Source organism: Typopeltis vanoorti, chromosome 11, assembly GCF_054136105.1.
Source record: "Typopeltis vanoorti isolate ZY-2024b chromosome 11, IOZ_Tvanoo_1.0, whole genome shotgun sequence".
In the NCBI taxonomy this organism is placed as follows: Eukaryota; Metazoa; Arthropoda; class Arachnida; order Uropygi; family Thelyphonidae; genus Typopeltis; species Typopeltis vanoorti.
In genome coordinates, this window is record NC_143559.1 from 127,823,962 (window position 1) to 127,845,296 (window position 21,335).

Sequence of the window (21,335 nt, forward strand, 5' to 3'; positions counted from 1 at the left end):
AATATAGGCCAGTTTCCTGGTTTTGGGATATATACCAGTGGAGTAAGAGAGTGTGTACAGGTGACATAGGATAGGAGTCAGTTCAGATGCACAGACCATCAGGATTATTGGAGGAATTCCATCTGGGCCAGGAGACTTTTTTGTGTCTAATTTAGACAACAGATTTGTGATGTCTTTTTGGCAAAAGGATATAGGGGGCATTGTATGTTGGGCAGTTGGAATGACCGGAGGTGGGAGACAAATTTCATCCAATAAGTTGGGCAGTGTGAGACCACTGCCCGACTTATTGGATGCCTGAGGTAGATTGAAAAAGTTCCGAGTTTGTTTAGACTTGTATTATTGTGAATTACATATGATACCAAAAAAATTTATTCACAACACAGAAATTAAAAAAAAAAATTCTAATAATATTATTCCATTATTTTGTCTTACAATAACTGGGACATTGTCAAGGAAAAGATATCATGAAGACAAAGTAATGTGAATAAGAACATAGAATATCAAGCAAGCAAGCATGCAAATGTTTTTGACTGTGCCCTCTGCAGCCACATGGTCTTTTAGTTCATTTTGTTGACATTGGTTCATATAATTTGGGTGTTGTCTTCTTTGCTTCTAGTTGCAGACCTGCCAGATTGTCTATAATATGAGTGTTTGCACTGACAGTGCATTCTGTGTACTTCAGGGGCTGATAAATGTGACACTGATATTATTCATCAGCAAAAATCAAGATAGATTGGCAGCATCAGTGAAAAGGAAATGAAACTAGCTGAAAAATTGGATAGATGCAAAATTGATATAATAGGTGTTATTGAAACAAAGAAGACAAAAACAAGTGAGATTCTTTTATGAACAGCAAAGGCAAAATGTTATTTTCAGAAAATAATGATCAGGAAAAAGAGGGAGTAGTTATTGTATTCAAGTGGATAATCTTGATTGGTAGGCAATATCAAGTAGTGGGAAAATTAGACAATGAGGGTTATTTTCTAGAGACGGTTCTACTAAGGGAGAAGTATAGGAATTTTTCACAACATTAGGAAAGGCAGCTTACACAAAGAAAAAGTTGATTCCTGATGAAGAACTAAACAGCTGAATAGAAAGTGATTATCATAGAAATATCTTGGGAAAATTTAGAGAAAAGTGCAAAGCTAATAATGGTAAGCATCTGCTGGGTTTCTGTTTTGGATACAGATTAATCATTACTAACACCATGTTCTAACAAAAAGTGTGCACAAATTCATGTGGAAAGATAGACAAGAAATAGAAAAAGTCATTTGACTATATTATTGTTGATAGCAATATTTTTGTGCTGCTTCAAGACAAGAGTATACAGAGGATTTGAAATAGGAAGTGATTACCATATAGTTTTGAGCTTAAAATGAATATCATTTTGAAAAGTGTATAAGAAAGTTGTAAAAAAGAATCAAAGTTGAGCATCTTTTAGAGATGTATAAACTCAAGTACACAAATATTATTCAAGAAAATTGAAAGAATTTGAAAACAAGAACCAAACCTTGGAGATTCAGTAATACGCCCTGATGAAAGCATTGATCGATTTTCAGCCACAGAGGTAAGCATGTTGTGAGGTTGTCTGTAAGTATTGAAAAAAACAAAAATCCATGGTGAACTCAGGAAGTTAGATTTAGTCAAGGAAAAAAAAAAAAAAAAAAGTATATCTAAAGTTCCTAGCAAGTCAGAATGTATTAAAAGAATATACAGAAAAATCAAGAGAATGATTTTATAATAGTTGCTAAACAAAAATCATGAGAAACTTTGCTATGAACATTGAAAATAGAGACCAGGAAGGTAGAAAATATTACTATTACAAGAGACCTCCAGGGAGTCTGAGACTTATCAAGGGAAGCTGCATATTGCTCACCCACACCACATGTCTGAATTCATTCACACTATCTGCACTCATAACCCCCAGAGGCAAGCAATTTCAGTCATGCACTGTTCTATGAATGAGCTTAGAAATGGAGTCAAGAGTACTGTAAAAGAAATCTGAGATGATAATGGTGATAAGAAAGAAGCTATATATTCTAGATGTCTAGAATGATGACTTTGAAATACAGATAAATGAAACAAGTAGTGATCATGGCAGAAAACATTCTAGTGGAATGCAGTCAGGAGTGCATGTGATCAGCACCTAAAGTAGAAAAGAAGCCATCAAAAATCTGATATATGAAAAGGCAGCTGGAGTAGATGATATTCAATTAGAAATGCCTCAAATATGGAGGTATAAGTTTTACAGTGACTATATAGCATAATAAAATAAGAATTACCATGTAAAGGTCAGCAATGGTGCAATTGCAGAAAAATATGGAAAGACAGAAACATTTCTACCACTGCTTAATCAAGACTGGTCAATAGCTTGTTGTTTTCGATTTTCATTTATGGTGCTGAATCGTGGACACTCAGTTAAAAAGATATGGATAAGATAAATAGCTTCAAGATGTAGTGCTAGAGTAGGATGTTGAGAGTTTCCTAGATGGACAAAAGGTCTAGCGAAAGTATAAGTCAACTAAAAATCAAGAGGCGGCTATGTGACGTTATAAATGAAAGAATTCTCAAATACTTCAGTCACATTTCAAGACGTGAAAATGACAACTTGAGAAAACTTACCATCTTAGTCTTGGGCATCCTATTTTTTTCTTTGTCCTTCCACTTTGACCTGGACCACTTCTAGATACTTCTTAATCTAGTCCAAGACTAGATTAAGAAGTATCACTGGAGTTGGCCACTGCTGCAACAAAAGACGGAAAGAAATGGAGAGAGACATTATGGCTATGGTCAGGAGTCCTCAGACGTGATGGGACCAAGCAAAGAAGAAGAAGATATAGCCTAATTCAGAAGGCCTTGGTCAGAGAGTTTTGAATTCCAGATGATTGGAGTAGTACACAAAGTACCCATCTAGAAAATCAAAAATAAAACCTTGTGAGAATTATAGACAAAAATCGCTACTGAGTATTCCTGGTAACATTTATGTAAGCATACTTGAAAAGGCTAAAAGAAAATGATGGAATGGAAACTTTGAAAAGAAGTTGGACTGAAGCCAAATAGGAATAAGGATTAGATTTTTGTATTACAACAAATAGTTGAGAAATCATTCGATATAATAAGGATCTGCATTTCGATTTTGTAGATCTGGAAAACATGCATGACAAAATACGCGAAAAGTTATTCAAATTGCTACAATTACATGATGTAATTGGGACATTTTGTATGATACATAGTCTATATTTGAGATCTAAGTCAACAGATTCAGGAACAGGTTCAGGAAGATGGTTTGATAGTAAGTCTGGTGTAAGACGAGGGTCCATATTATCTTTTCTGTTATTCATCTATATGGATTGCATTTGAAGGAAAGTGGCATTAAACCTGATATCAAGAGAGCTGAGATCTTAATCTCAGCTCTGTTTCATGCAGATGATGTTATATTCCTAAATAAATATAGTATAATTTGACAAGATTCCCTTACTAAATTGAATAACTTGTAATAAATTTGGTATGAAAATCAGAGCATAGATCAAGAACAAGTAAAACATTTTGGCTGTTTAGGCACAATTTTTTAGCAAAGACAGTAAACTAAATATGGGAACAGACAACAGAATTAGAAAATCTGGTATGGTAGGAAGTCAACTGAATAAATTTATATGGAATAAGAGAGAAATTAGTCAAAACGCAAAATTAGCTGTATACAAGTACAGTGTTCAAACCATAGTTTTGATCTGGGAAAGAGCATTCAAAAGAGTCAAAAGCTGGCACGAGAAGAAATTGGAAATCCTTCAACATCGTTATACTACAAAACAGTTGCAGTAACATTAGGATCTCATCATAATGACCTACTTTACTTACTCTACCAAAATAAAGATCTTCAGTAACTCAAAGATTGTGTTATTACACAGCAAACAACATAAGAGTGGTTTGAGATGGCTGGTGTGAGACAATATACTCCTATATACGAAATAGGAATATATTCATGTACTCCTGTCACCCAAGAGTATATGAAGTGCCCTGTGCTTGTGACTTGGGTTACTATGAACAGATAAGATCTGTTGACATTCACCTCAGAGAACATGAGAAATACATTCAGCACCATCATGGCAAGTCAGGCCTAGCAGACCATGCTTTTAGATACCTGTTTACACTGAATCAGAAGAAAACAAAAGTGCTACACAGAAGTCAGAGACACCAGTTTGGAAAGAGCAGCAGCAGCTATGAAACATTCACCAAGCCTCAACAAGTATGGCAGTATATCAGTCTACCAAAAATCTGCAAGATACTCATTGATAGAGAAATATTATGGATAATTATTAGAAACTATGGAATTCCTGACAAATATTTAAGAATAATAAAAGAAACATATAAGGAAATAAAAGTTATTACACAATAGACAACATCAGAGTGGTGTTTGAGATGACTGGTATGAAACAGGGTTGTATGTCTAGATTGCTGTTTAGCATATCATTGACTGGTTTATGAGAAAAGTTACAGGTGTAAGAAGAGGAATTAAATGGAATCCTATCACAGCTGGAAGATGTAGATTATGCAAATGACATAGCTTTGATATCATCAGAATACACTTCAGTTTATTTAACAGTATTAATTCACAACACAGAATATAAGAAAATAGTTGATATTTATTAACTTATTTGCTAATATTTTACTGGTATTATATCCAGCATCTTCAGAGCACAGAAAAGTTTGTCACAATACATGAAACAGCAACAATTTGGTTAAACAGTGGGACTAGTTTAAAAAAAAGAAAATTGTGACAGACTACACAAGAAGCTCAAGTCCTAATTGGTGTCATCTATTGTTGGATAAAGAGAGAGAAAAAACATATTAATTTGATTTTAAAACAAGTGTCTCCCAGATTTTCGGCAAGAAAAAAAAAATAATTTTTTGGTAAAATATTATTATTAATATTACATGACACCTCCAGGGAGTCCACAGACTCATCGAGGGAGGGCACCTACTCTACAACTCTGTCTCCACCACTCAGTCCACCAACTACACCAACACCATCACCACCAGTACTATTTCCATAGACAATCAAACATCCATGTCCATGGTGGGATTTGAAGCCGCAGCCTTTTGGCTGGAGAGTGGATAATCTAATCACTCTGCCAACCAGGCCTGCATATCAAAATAAAATTTTGATATGGACATGCTTATTGAGGTTTGAAGAATGTTTTAAAGCTGCTGCTGATTCCAAAAATAATCTAATTTATAATGACTTCTGTATTGCACTTTTGTTTTCATCCATTTGATCCTGTGTGAAAGAGTATCCTAGGCATGATCTGCCAGCTCCCATAAATGATAATGCTGAATGTATTTTTATGTTCTCCAAGGCAGATGTCGACAGTTCTTCCTGTCTGTCCATAGTAAACTAGGTTACAAGTGCAGGGCACTTCATACACTCCTGGATGTAATAAAGGAGAGTTTGTCCTTGGGTGAATGATGAGTTATCAATTTGACGTATAGTTTAAATATGGCACAGAGCTGATATTTATTAAGCACTCTTGATATCTTTTTGGATGTGCCCTGTCCATATGGGGTGGTAATAGTTTTGCTGAAGTCTTGTGTATTAAGCAATTGAAGGGTTTCTGGGGTACATTTAGTATTTTGTCTTCTTTGTAGATTATAGCCATTGACTAAAAAAAATGTGATGCAAGTGAGTTTAGTGGTTAAGAGCATTGTCATTGGAACAGATAGCTCTGGCTCTGTTTTTTTAGGATACCATATCATTGGACTAGTATATACCATATTATTAAACTAGTCCTATTAGCCAAACTGTTACTGTTTCATGTACTATGACGCTCTTTTGTGAATCTGAAGATGCTGGATAATAATATTAGCAAATAAGTTAATAAATATCAATTATTTTCTTATTCTGTGTTATAAATTAATAAATAAATCAACATGTACTCCAAACACATAAACTATTTACTCGATCAAAATATGCTGATATACAAGCAAAATCAGAAGCATTGTATAAAGCAGCTGAAATGGTGGGTCACATGACTAAAACAAAAGTTCTTAAATTGAACAGTAAATACCACAAAAAAAAAAAAAAAAAAAAAAAAAAAATTAAAGGTAGTCATCATGCATTAGAAGGAGTTAAGAATTTTACGTACTTGGGAGCAAATGGCCAGTGTAGATACCAAGGGTAGAACTGACAGGGATATCATTTTTATTATTTTGATAACCTCCATGAAGTCAATGGACTCATCATGGGAGGTCCACACAACCAGCAACATGCCTATCATAATGAACTTTGAAGTTATTTACACTTCCTGCATTCACATTGCTCTCCAACATTCCTTCAGCCACTCTGCATAACCACTCTTCAGAGTCCTGATATCACTTTGGTTATTCATCTTTGGACCCTCTCTAGTGTTTCCACATCATAATGAAAACTAGGCGACCAAATTTTGCACAATAGTCCATGTGTGGTTTGACCATTGTCATATATAGAGGCATCACCACCTCCTTATCCCTACATGTCAAAATACTTTTTATCATGGCAGCAATACAATGTGCAGTTTATGCAGCACTTGCACTGTGCCATTAAATTTTTAGTCCAATGTCTACCATCGCCCCAAATCCTGAATCTCACCCACTTCCTGAAGTACAGCTCCACCAATATAGTTTGTAGCCCCGTATCTCTGTACCCCAAAATGTAATGACTTGCATTTATTAATATTAAAACTATAATCCACTCATTTGTCCAAGCCAAAAGTCTCTTGAAATCTTCTTGTAGAGATTTAACATTAGCAATACTCCTGATAATTCTGTCTACCTTTGCATCATCAGTAAACATGAAGATCTCCAGTCAATCCACGTGAAATATAATTAACAAATAAGTTAAACAGCAGGGACCCAAGAACAGAAATCCTGAGGCATGCCACTGGTCACCTTCCTTTTCTGAGACACTACTCCATCATACATAACTTGCTGGTATCTTTCAGAAAGCCAATCTTCAATCTGCTAACCAATGTTATCTAATCCCATCCTCTGCAGATTATACACCAATCTGCCATGATACCAAATGCCTTTGCAAAGTTGCAAGAAAATCATTGTATACGAATCTGCCTTATCGAACACATTCATCACTGTATCATAAAATCTAAGCACATACAATTGCTAATTGCTAAAACAAGATCTGCCTTACACAAATTCATGCTGACTTATGTCCATCAACTCATTCCTGCATTCTATTCCTAACCAATTTCTCTAACATTTTGACTACAACTGCATATATACAGAACAGTCTATAATTGGAAACTTCTGTCTTACCACCATGCTTGCAGAGAAGTTACTATTTTGCTTTCTTTCTACTCCTTATGAACCTTCCCCACTGGAAGACTTTCATTAAATAACCAAGTCAAGAGCATGACTAACTCTTTTGCACATTCTTTAAAAATACATGGCAATATGTCATTCATTCCCACAGCCTTGTTGACATCTAACCCAAACAACACTTGATCCACCTGATGCTTTCAGATTTAATTTTCCTAATCCTGCCTCCCTTCTACATGTTGCATAGCATCATTCATACTAATATGATACACACTGATGAATTGTTTATTAAATAATTCAACTATATCATTTGCTAAGAAGGTTACTCTGCTACCATAATTATTCTCAGTTGTCAACCTGCCATAATTATTTTTCCTCTTGCTTGCTCCATAGCAGAAAAATTCCCTTGGATTAGCTTTGACCTGACTGGCCAGTCTTCTCTCATATTCCACTTTTTTTAACCATGCTTTCACATTTCTGGCCTGCAGTTTATATTCTTCAAACTGCCTTGTACCTCCTCTATAACTTCTTTTGCAACACTACTTGCTTGATTTTACTGTTCATCCATCTCACTCCTTTTTATTCACTTAACTCTTGGTATGCAATTATACATTGATGCACAACTCATCAACCCAATGTATTGATACTAGTTGACTATGGAGCTTCTCACTTATAATCAACCCACCATATAGTTCCACATATATACCTTGTTGATAACAAGCTTTTCCTGTTTGACTACCTTCCAAACCAGCATTATGATCACTCACCATCAGGTGGCAGTGCTGATACCTCATTCACAACCTCATTCTGTGAGGTTATGAATATCATCAAATCAACACCTGAAAACATCATGTTACTTCCATCCCATGCTGCTTAACCTCCCTACTGGCCAGTGTGGATGAAATAGTGACACCAAATTGTATCCATGTTATTCAATGGGTTTTAAGCTTCGTATCGAGATTTATCTCGATGTCTATAGATGTCGTGGCCGGTTGGGGGAGTTAAGATAGTTGTTCCATAGAAACTTGACAAATTCACTAATGTACACTGTCTCTTTCCAATTCACATTCCTATAATTAAAATCTTCCATTAGGATCATCTTCCTTTTACTTGCCCAACTAATTTGTCTAAACATTTCACAATTCATGCTTTTAACATTCGGGTGAAAGCTGTATAACTGAGAGGAGACCTCCACATAGCCTTTAAAGGAATGCAGAGAACCGACAGGGCTTCTGACCTAAATTCCAATCCTCACCTTCTCATGGTGCACCCTGTTGGGTATCTACTTGGATACTGAACAAACGAGGATGGGCTTGCAATTTGGGATTTAGCCGACCAAATTGTATTCTTATTAGTTAAACCAAAATAAAAAATGATGGTACAACATGACAAAATTTCATGACGGCTGGAGTGTCGCCAGTTAAACAAAGCCCCCCATTGTTTTCGCCAGGGAACCAGGGCGGACAGCAAAAAGTTAGCTACTGGAAGAAATCTGAAAACACACCCCAACTCAACATCACCAGAGTTAAAGATCGGTACTATCAACATAAGAAGCCTGAATGGCAAAGAAATAGAGCTAGCTGAGGAATTAGATAAGTACCAGATCGTCATAATAGGGGTGACTGAAACAAAAAAGACAAAAACTGGTGAGATCTTTCTGAACAATATATACAAAACGTTATATTCAGGAAATGACAATCAAGGAATAGAAGGAGTAGCCATTGTATTCAACACTAAATACGAGGCTAATCTTTCTTCAATGGCAGGCAGTCTCAAGTAGAGTAATGTGGGCAAATATGAGAATGGGGAACTGGACAATGAGACTTATTTGTTCCTATGGTCCCACAGAAGGTTCTACTAAGGTAGAAGTGGAGGAATTTTTTGAGGCTTTAGAAAAAGCAACTGACACAATGAAAAAGGAAAAGTTGGTCCTTGTTGGGGTACTAAATAGCAGAGTAGGAAATGCTTGTGAGACATACAAAAATATTTTGGGAAAATTTGGAGAAAAGAGCAAAGCTAATAATAATGGCAAATACCGGTTGGATTTCTGCTCAGGACATGGACTAGTTATTACTAACACCATGTTCCAACATAAAAATGTGCACAAATTCACATGGAGAGAAGAGGCAAGGAATAAGAAAAGTCTCATTGACTATGTTATTGTTGATAGTGATGTTTTCTTCCTGGTTCAGGACACCAGAGTGTACAGAGGATTTGAAATTGGAAGTGATCACTATTTAGTTCTTGAGCAGGATAAAATTGAATTTCATATTGAAAAGAATAACATGTAAGAAAGTTTCAAAGCAAATAAAAGTTGAGCAGCTCACAGATGTGAACTGTAGACTAAATTACACAAAGATTATTGAAGAAAAAATGAAAGAGTTTGAGAACAGGAATCAAACCTTGGAGATTCATTGGCAGGCCTTGAAGAAAGCCCTGATTGATTCAGCTAGAGAGGCATGTAGCAAGGTTGTCTGCAAGGATAGAAAAATCAGAACTCCATGGTGGACACAGGAAGTTGAAGAGGTAGTGAAGGAAAAGAAGAAAGCATATCAAAAGTTCCTGGCAAATAAGTCAGTGTGTGCACTTAGAGAATACAGAGACAAATGCAAGAATGCTAAACACTGTGTAAACCTAGCTAAACAAAAGTCATGGGAGAACTTTGGCAAGAATATAGAAAATAAATATCAAGAAAGTGGCAAAATGTTCTGGAGGTTGTTGAAGAAGCTTAGGAATGTAGGAAAGAGTGCTGTAAAAGGAGTTAGAGATGATAAATGTTACATGAAAACGGAAGAAAAAGATATCCTTGAAGTATGGAGTAATTACTTTGAAAAACTGCTAAATGAAACAAGCAGTGATGACAGCACTGTGGTAAAAAACACTGACCAGCCATGCAGTCAGGAAGACATATCCATACTTGAAGTAGAAAAAGCCAAAGGCTTGAAATGTGGAAAGGCAGGTAGATGATATTCGACCAGAAATGCTGAAGTATGGTGGTATAAGAGTCTTACGGTGGCTGTACTGCATAGTTCAGAAAGCCTGGACAGAGGGATGAATTCCCGATGATTGGAGTAGAGCTCTCATAGTACCCATATATAAAAAGGGAAATAAAACTGAATGTGAGAATTACAGAGGTATTTTCCTACTGAGTGTTCCTGGCAAGATCTATGCAAGTATACTTGAGAAACGATTGAGAAGGATTCTGGAAGAAAAGCTTGGTGAAGAACAAGCTGGATTCAGGCCAAATAGAGGCTGCGAGGATCAGATCTTCACTTTACGACAAATAGTGGAGAAATCATGGGAATATAATAAAGATCTGTATTTAAATTTTGTCGATTTGGAAAAGGCATATGACAAGGTGCCAAGAGAGAAGCTATTCAATTGACAAATATAGTTTCAATGGGGCATTATATCAAGCAATACAGTCTTTATTTGAGTTGTAAGTCAGCAGTTAGAATTGAAGAAAGTACAGGAAGATGGTTTAATGTTAAATCTGGTGTGAGACAAGGATGTACATTATCCCCCTCTGTTATTCATTATCTATATGGATCATGAATGATGGAATGTGGTATTAAACATGATATCAAAATTGGAGATGTTAATGTCAGCTCTTTGCTTTATGCAGATGATGTTATACTTCTAAATAAATCTGCTACAAGTCTGCAAGATTCTCTGACTAAATTGAATAGCTGTTGTAATAGATATGGTATAAAGGTCAGCAATAAAAAGACAAAGACAATGAAAATATGCAGAATCATTGAAAATGTCAACTGTGTTGTGAATGGAGAACCTGTGGAACAAATAAAACATTACAGCTACTTAGGCACAATTTTTACTGAAGATGTTAAATTAAATATAGAAATAGACAACAGAATCAGCAAAGCTGGTATGATGGGAAGTCAATTGAATAAATTCATATTGAATAAGAGAGAAATTAGTTGGAACACTAAATTAGTTGTATACAAGACAGTGTTCAAACCAGTTTTAACTTATTGATCTGAGAGCTGGATCAGAAGTAAAACACTTGACCAAACACTAGAGGCTGCAGATATGAGAGTCCTGAGAAAGATTAGAGGCGTGAACAGATGGCATCAATGGCAATATCATATTAAAATGAGGATATTAGGAAAGAACTTGACATTGTCAGCATCCAGGAATGCGTTAGCAGAGCTAATCTCAGGTGGTATGGTCATTTAAACAGAATGGGCGAGGAAAGATTGGCAAAACAAGTGTTCTCTGCCATGCTGGCAGGAAAATGACCCAGAGGAAGACCAAGATATAGGTGGATTGATATGGTACAAAGTCCCTTAGATGACAGAAATATATGATCTGATAATATTGGAGGCTTGACAAGTAACAGACTGATCTGGAGGAAAATTGTAGATAAGAAGCTAGTAATGATGTAATTTTTTTCATGTAGTAGTATCATATCCTGTACACCCCTTGAGGGTACATGGGGAATTTGATGATGATGATGAACATTCCCTGCCCTATAACAACATCCTATTAGATATACTATTCTATTAATCTCAGCTTCACAGCAAATCTTCACATGCATTACTATTTACTACTCCCACTCTTGAAGGACACCATTCCTCTGCTATTCTTAACAGTACTCCCCGCCCCTCCTATTTTCACTTTCCTATCCTTTTGGAAAATTCTGTTTCCTACTATTTTTAGTCCTGACAGTATATCATCCTCAGTCAACCAAGTTTCACTTATACCAATTATCTTTGGGCATACTGACTCAATCAATACTTCAAACTCAGCCTCTTTTTTTTTTTTGATGCTTCCTTACATTAGTATACAAACAAAACAATTCTCCACTTTTTGAGGCCGTCCCACCAACACCATCACTCGGTACTCTCTAGTACAGAGTGATGGTGTTGCTATATCACACCTCTCTTCATTCTGACATCTCGGTCTCCCTTATCCTGAATGATTTTCATTCATATCCTTATCATTCCCACTTTTTTGCACTGAATTACTCTGCCCTGCCATAATCACTTCCTCTCTTTCCACAATCTCCTTCTCAAACTCTCTCTCTATCTAAACCTTAGTGATACGAATTTCCTATGAACTCTGTGAACTTTTAACGAACAACATTTACTCCAAATGTCCAACACCAGACCCATTCAAATTCATTCCATACATCCACAAATTGAACACTCTTTGCCGAATGCAATTTAGCCATCTTGTTATTCAGTATCAATGCTCTCCTTCTCAGTTCACTATTGTCATATCTGGGGAACAAACTAACCACTTTCCCAATGACACTTATCCTTTACCTCTTGCAACAACTTCTTCAAATCCTTTTCCACATTCTTTGTCTCACTAACCAAGTTGTTTATGCCCACTACCAAGAAATAATAAGATATTTATGTATCTTATTATCTTGAATCAGTAATCACCATATAAATCCACCCTATCATCTTTAGATACTTGTTTTCTTCCTATTAACCTCCTCCTCATTTACATCAGTTAATCTCTTCTTTAAAGGTTAAATTTCCTCCTCCATATGTTTAACCCGACTCTGCATTTTCATTATCTCTTGCCTAAGCTCTTCTTTGTCACTTATATTGTTGCAAACACTTCCATCCATTTTCTATATTCATAGTAACACCGTTCTCGTTTTTGGAATGCCCTAACTTTTCATTGCATTTCTCACACACGTTATAATGCGTTCCTTCTTCTCATGTAATCTAACACTTCATAAATTTTCAGTGTTATTGGGCACATGTAACATGTGTTGCATCATATCCACTGTAAAAAGTCCAGGGGAAAACTATCTCTGAGTTGAAACCTTCCACATTAATCAAAACAACAACAGAAGTGAATACTTTCGCTTCTATTGTTGCACTTTTATTATAGCCAGTCCATCACACAAAAGCATTACTATAAAAATCTACACAATATATTTGGGGGTGGGGGGAACACTTTTCATAACATCATTCAAATGTAACACTACCTCTCTTCACAACACTAGCAATGCGCACAATAACACAAAGGTTTACAAAAGCAAATACAGTAGTTCCCACCTTTACGAATTAATTGGTTCCTAGTGACCGTTTATAAAGCGTGCGTTTATTTGCCTTAGAAATAATGCTATAAGTGAGAGTTACATTCATAAGAAGGAATATAGGAATATATAATATATTAAATGATAAGAAAAGACTTTACTGGCCAAAGATTTACATATTGAAAAAATAACATTAGAAAAATTTTAAATTAAAGAAGATTCTTTGAAAAAGAAAATCAGCTCATTTCTATATCACCAGGTGAATCAGCAGCTGTCGAAGTAGTAGGAGATATATTAGGAAGCTTTGGTGCGGTTTTTTTTTTTTTTTTTTTTTTTTTTTTTTTTTTTTTTTTCCAAAGAAGGCCTTGAGTCATTCTGCTTCATTGACTTTCACTTCTGTTCGTTTAAAATAGCTTGATAGCAAGCAGAATCATTATTCATTTTGCAGGAAAATATACTAAATTGTTCAAAGTCTGAATCTTGTGATTCAAAGATTGCTTGAGCTTTTTTTTTTCTCGAGAAGTTTAGATGCTTTTATAGCCCTTTTAAAGTGAAAAACTAAGTTGAAGCTTCATATTCATCATCTTCTTTGTCTTTTTCTTCTTCATTTCTTTCTTGTTCCTCTAATTCAAGGGGATCATAGTGTGAGAGTGAAGCAGTTCATTAACATCACCTTCCAAAACTTCCATTTACAACTGGTTAACCATACCTTAGATCTCTTGAGTTTCAGAATTCACAAGCTTTGTTGGAGTTTCAAAGCCTTCAAAATTATCATTAAACTGAGGAGAAAGTTTGTACCATACTCCTTTCATAGTTTTTCCAGAAAATTTATGCCAGGTGCTCTGCATTACCCGACTTGCTTCTAAAATGTTGAATCTCTTCCAAAACTCTGATAGAACAGTTTCCATCTTTATCAGTTCCATCTTTAAACATCACAATCAGTCCCTGATCCATTGGTTGTATTTGGAGGTAAAAAGACTATTTTTACATTAGGACAATGTAAGCTACTGATGAGAGATGGCTAGGTGTTGTCAATTATCAGAAGCGCTTTAAATGGAATTTGTTTTTTTCTCACAAAGTTCCACTTCGGGAACAAAATGATGCCTAAATCAATCTTTGAATAGGGAACCCGTGAGCCAAGCCTTCTTATTTGCCTTCCATATTACTGGAAGAGTATTTTTATTAATTCCTTTTAAGCTTCTTGGATTTTGTGATCGATGCACAAATAGGGATTTTAACTTGCAGTCGCCAGCAACATTTCCTTCTAATAAGTAGGGTGATGTGATCTTTTGATGCTTCAAAACCTGGCATTGAGGATTCTTCTTTTGCGATGTAAGTTCTTGCAGACATCCGTTTTGCAAAAAAGGCCCATCTCATCGATGTTAAAAATCTTCATTGGTGAGTAATTTCCTTCTTTGATTATTTCTTCCAATTTTTCTGGGTACAATTTTGCAGACTCATTATCGGCACTTACAACTTCACCTTCTACAGTACTTTAATGTTATGCCAACCAGTTTGCTTTTTATAGCAGTCAAACCACCCACTACTTGCAGCAAAAGTCTCTCTGCAGTCATCCCCTTTTTGGTATTTCAGCATTTTAAAATTGGCTAATGCTTTAGTACATATTGCATGGGTAATTGACGCGTTTGGTTGCTTATTCTAGCAGTTAACAGTTTTTCCATATGAGAAATTATACTGCCTGTTTCTTTATTACGTGCATTTTTTACTTCTTTCAAATATTTTTCATTATCCTTTAAAATAGTACAAACTGTAGAAGCGACAAGAGAAAATTTCTCAGAAAGAGCTTTAACAGTGCTACTCACTTGATGGCTGGTAATAATTTTGGATTTTTTTAATGTAATTGCTTTTCTTTGTTTCTTTTGCTCATTTTCTGGTTTTGCACTGTTGTTTCTTTTTGACATTTTTGGAAAAAAGAAAGGGTTATAGCTAAAAGGAAAATGAAATGAAAAATCAGGGTGTAATTGAAGGAAACTATGAATAACACACTCGCTTCACCAAGACTCATGAGTGACTGAAGCTTGTTCTAACTGATCATTATGTCATTACATACTCTGAAATTCCCCATACATACTACCCCTAATCGCCTTCACCGCACACAATTTAAAATAAAAATTCCGATCCAAAAAATTTGTAAAGTGACAACTACTTTCAGAAAATTGCATAATAATATGGAAATCATCCAGATATTATAATAAAACCAAACTGAAGATCTTCGTTAACAGTATTCAGATGTATTATTATATGGATCAGAAACATAGAAAATTACCAGAAAAATGGAAAACTAAATTAAATAGTTTTCAAACAAAATGTCTGCATACAATATTAAAATTATTTTGGCCTCAATGTATAACAAACAATGACATATAAACTGATTGAACAAAAAAAGTATTGCCAGTGAAATAAAAAAAAATGTAGATGGAAATGGACACATACTGAGAATGGACAGCAGAGAGAGAGAGAGATTCCAAGAGTAACTTTGAGATGAATTCTAGAAGAAAAAAGGAAATGGAAAAGGCCTAAAATTAATTTGGCAGAGAATGACAGAAAGGGAAAGAAGATTGGCTGGATGGAGCTGGAGAGAAGTATAATTAGTGGTATTAGACAGGGGCATCTGGAAGAAATGGAACTTGGTCTTATATGCCACAAGGTATGAACATGATAAGTAAGTAATACTTGTTAAACTTTCTCTTTATTCAACAATAGATGGTGCTAGTTGGTTCTTTGTATTGTCCATTAAAATTTTAAGCTGTTCCCCATATTAACTAATTATTGTTGGTTGTATACTCTGACAGCCAGTTTGTGCTTAGAAGAATATGGGTATAAAACCAGCAAAATATCAGCCAAGTAAAATAAGTAACTTATTAAAAAAAAACAAAAAACAATGGGTCATTAAATAAGGTGATGCAATTAAACTGCCGTTTACGTGTAATGACAATTATGACAAATCCATAAGTTTTCAGAATGGAAGGGATCATGCAGAATGTTAGGAAAGTTGAAGTGGAATACTAGTTGCAGCTGCTAATTGTTCTGTTAATAATAACAGGTAAGGCTTTGGTGTCTGTAGTGGGTGATGCATGTTTGTGTATATTGAAATTTAATATCACAAATATTGAGGTGGATGTACAGTGTTTTTTGGAATGGGTTTTCATTTCCCATTCCATCTCACTTGGGAGAAAGAGAATCTCTTGTATTTAATATATCTTGTAATATAATGTGTATGTATGTTTGGATTAAGTAATCATACTTATGTATTGTTTTGTGTTCTTCATAGGATAAAAGTGTTGTAGTTGCAGACTTTGGATTAGCCAGAATTTTATTTGATAACCGGAATACTTTACGAAAACATGGCAAAGGTTTTAAAAAGTATGAACGAAAAAAAAGATACACAGTGGTTGGTAATCCATATTGGATGGCTCCAGAAATGATGACTGGAAAAAAATATGATGAAAAAGTGGATATTTTTTCATTTGGAATTATTCTGTGTGAGGTAAGTGAAGCTGCATTTACTGTGTTGAAAATTGTTAAATGACTAATTTATGGTGATTATTAATGAGTGGTGCTTGCTGATTTAGGTATTTTTTGTGGATTGTTCATTCTCTAATCTAGTAAATTGATAGATTTGATAGGTTAGAGCTGTAAATCATGAAGTTCAGGAATGGAATCATGCTAATATCTAAAAAAGTAATATAATGGTGATTTAATGTTCACATAATGAACACCTATAGTAGTTGCTTAGGTTGAAGTTGGATAACTAGAAGGCAACCCCATGTATCCTCTTCAGGAATTCAGGGAATTCCTGCATTCTGCATATACCACTTATTGATATCTGTCTGTCAACCATCCACTTATCTAAGTCGAGTTTATATTCCAAATCCATATTCTTCAGTTTATGCAACAGCCTTTTGTGTGGTATCCTATCAAATGCCTCAGCAAAATTCAACATTATCATAGTGTATCTATTCCCAACGCAGCCGTAACATTGTTATAAAATATGATCAAATTGCTAAAACAAGACCTTCCTTTATTAAATCCATGCTGCCCCTTACAAAGTATAGCTTGTTTGTCTACACATTTCTGTATGTTGTGAGTTCTTACCAAGTTTCTCTAAAATCTTCACTACCAAACCAGATACTGATCGGTAGTAGTTAAAACATCAGTTTTTGCACCTCCCTTGCACAACAGAACTATCATAAATTCCTTCCATTTCTGTGGTATCATTCCTGACCTGAGACTCAAATTATACAAACATGTGAAAGGCCTAGTCAGTTTGGCTGAACATTCTCTTAGTATATGTGCTGATATTCCATCTGTCCTTATTACCAGATTATGCAGCTGCTCTTCTACTTTAACTTTGATTCATAAGGTGAAATAATCATTTCACCTTATGAAGAGTGGCATCAATGACATCATGGTGGTAAAAAACATTCAGCATGAATGTTATCAGAAATACATATCAATACTTGATGTAGAAAAAGCTATCGAAAACCTGGAGCAGCTGATATTTGATTTCAATTGGATGATTTCAATAGCTTCCAGAAATGCTCAAATATGGAGGTATGAAAGTTTTACAGTAGCTACATTGCATAATTCAGAAGACCTTGTCAGAGAGTTGAATTCCAGATTGGAGAACTCTCATAGTTGCTGATCAATAAAAAAGGAAATAAACTGAATGTGAGAATTAGAGAAATTAAAGTCCCTCATTATGGTTACTCTTGTCACTTATCATCTTTATTTGGTGATGCATTTCTTTGTCACTAGCAACTGATCTAGTAGGTCTGTAACAATATCCCACTATGTATTTTATCTCGTTAACCTCCATCTCACACCAGATGACTTCAAACTCATTACCAGATGAAAAACTGGTAGTTAGTTTGAAGAACTAATATTACAGTTAAAGGTCTCCTCTCCTATCCTGTCTATCCTTCCTAAATATACTGTACCCTTTGTACTTGATACCAGTTAGTGTGTCTATTTCTTATAGCTAATTCTCACTAATACCTACACTCTGAGTTCTCAGTGGAGAACTTATAGAATGGGTAAAATACTTCAGATTTTTAGGCACAGTTTTTATTCAAGATAGCAAATTAAATATGAAAATCTACAACAGAATTAGCAAAGCTGGTATGGTAGGAAGTTAACTGAATAATTTATATGGAATAGTCAAAACACAAAACTAGCTATATATAAGAACAGTGTCAAAACCAAGTTTTAACTTAGGGATCTGAGAGCTGGGTTAGAAATAAAACACTTGATCAAAGACTGGAGACTATATGAGAGTTCTGAAAAAGATTAAGGGAGTGAACAGATGGAATCAATGACATAATGAGGATATTAGGAAAGAACATTATTAGCATTCAGGAATGCAGTGGCGCACCAGGAGGGGGGGGGGGCTTTCTAAGAAGTCACTTAGAAGACAGAAATATAAGATCTGATAATATTGAAGTTTTGACAGATAACAGATTAATTTGGAGAAAAATTGTTGATGGGGAAACTAGTAATGACATAACTTTTTTATGTAGTACTCTCATAATATCCTGTGTACTCCCTTGAGTGTACATGTTAGAAATTTGATGAAGAAGAGATCATCTGGAAAATGCACATAAAAAGGTGCCAATAAAAAAGCTGTTCAAAAATCTGCAATTATATGGTTTAAATGGGACATTATATGAAGCAATATATGATCTATATTTGAGTTGTAATTTGCATTTAGATTGATGGAAATACAATCAAGTGATTTGATGTTAAATCAGGTGTGGAACAAAGAAGCACATTATATTCACTTCATCTATGTGGATCACATCATGAAAGAAAGTGATATTAAGCCTGATATCAAAAATGGAGATTTTGAACTTAGCTATGTACTTTATGCAGATTGTTCTTCTTATTATTATTAAGAGAAACCTCAAGGGAGTCAAAGACTCAGCAAGGGAGGCCACATACTACATGCACCAGCTATTATACTTATTCTTAAATTCATTCACACTACTTGCACTCACAACATCCAATGGCAATGCATTTCAATCACACACCACCCTATGAGAGAGAAATCTAGTTCTTAACCCCCCCCCCATTCTTAGCAACATTCATTCTCAGCTTCCAAAGATGCCCTCTTGTCCTTTCCCCACCCTCAAACAAAAGTTAGTAAGTCTCAATAATATCACTCTTTCTCCTGTTTGCTAGTGTCTGCAGTCCAAGAATTTTCAATCTGTCTTCATAATCAGTATTCCATAATCCTGATATCATTTTTAACACTCCCCTTTGCATTCTATCCAATATATCAGAATCACAACGGAGACCAGACCTGCGCACAATAGTCCAAGTGAGGTCTTATCAAGGCCTTGTAAAGAGGCAAAATGGCATTTGTTTCAGCATTGCAATTATCTTTTGAGTTGTATTTGCAATCTTTGCTACATGGCCCCTGAACTTCAACTTCCTATCTAACACTCCAAGATCCCTAGCCTTATCAGTTTCTTCAAGCATAATCCCACTAATATAATACGACATTGGATATCTAATCATGCCGAAGTGAATGACTTTACATTTACTGACATTGAACTGACATCCATTTTCGCATGCCCACAATTTCAGCCTATTCAAATCATTCTGAATATGCAAGTACTGCATATTTGCAGCATTCCTGATTACCCTACCTATCTTTGCATCATCAGCAAATAGCTATATGTTGCTTGTCGGATCCTTCCCAATATCATTAATATACATTAATGATATTGGGAAGATTGAATAATAGTGGACCAAGCATTGATAATTTTGGTCCACTGGTTACCTTAAATCAGGAGTGTCAAACTCAATTGGACTGCAAGCCATTTGCTATTAAACTATATCTGAAGTGGGCCGTAATAAATTTTCGATTTTCCACTAAAAAAACCTGCACTAATTAGAATTGAAAGGAAGTGAAAAAAGAGTATAAATAAATTGGAAAATTAATAACAAAAATTTATTTATTCTAAGTCATTACAATACATAAAAAATAATAGTATGAATGATTATGGCAACTCAAAAAAAAATAATACGAAGAATATTTTTATTATATTAATATTTACAATACATAGCATTTAATCCAAATTAAACCAAAATTAAATTTTATTTGAATAAATAAAATAATTCTGTATAAATATATATTTATACATTTTTTTAACTTTTATGTTAAAAAGTTGAGCAGCTTTCAAATGAACTGTAGACTAAAATACACAAAGATTATTGAACAAAAATGAAAGAGTTTGAGAACAAGAATCAAACCTTGGAGATTCATTGGCGAACTCTGAAGAAAACATTAATTGATTCTGCCAGAGAGGCATGGGGTGAGGTTGTCTGCGAGGATAAAAAAATCAGAACTCCCTGGTGGACACAGGAAGTTAAAGAGGCAGTGAAGGAAAAGAAGAAAGCATATCAAAAGTTCCTGTCTAATAAGTCAGCTTGTGCGCTTAGAGAATACAGAGACAAATGCAAAGAATGCTAAACACTGTGTAAAACTAGCTAAACAAAAGTCATGGGAGGCCTTTCGCAAGAATATAGAAAATAAATATCAAGAAAGTGGCAAAATATTCTGGAGATTGTTGAAGAAGCTTAGGAATGTAGGAAAGAGTGCTGTAAAAGGAGTTAGAGATGATAAAGGTGAAATGAAAACAGGAGAAAAAGATATCCTTGAAGTATGGAGTAATTACTTTAAAAAACTGCTAAATGAAACAAGCAGTGATGACAGCACTGTGGTAAAAAACACTGACCAGGCATGCAGTCAGGAATACATATCCATACATGAAGTAGAAAAAGCCATCAAAGGCTTGAAATGTGGAAAGGCAGCAGGAGGAGTAGATGATATTCGAGCAGAAATGCTGAAATATGGTGGTATAAGAGTCTTACAGTGGCTGCACTGCATAGTTCAGAAAGCCTGGACAGAGGGACGAATTCCCGATGATTGGAGTAGAGCTCTCATAGTACCCATATATAAAAAGGGAAATAAAACTGAATGTGA

The 21,335-nt window shown here is 35.0% G+C and overlaps 1 protein-coding gene across 1 annotated transcript in view; it reads left to right on the top strand.

Annotated features, from left to right (window-relative positions):
* Positions 1 to 21,335, top strand: part of LOC150102036 (LIM domain kinase 1-like) — a 307,253-nt gene that overhangs the window by 268,902 nt on the left and 17,016 nt on the right. Inside the window, exon 11 of the mRNA XM_090399953.1 lies at positions 16,617 to 16,832. Coding sequence (XP_090256079.1) covers positions 16,617 to 16,832 — 216 coding nt within the window. The remainder of the gene's footprint in view (positions 1 to 16,616; positions 16,833 to 21,335) is intronic.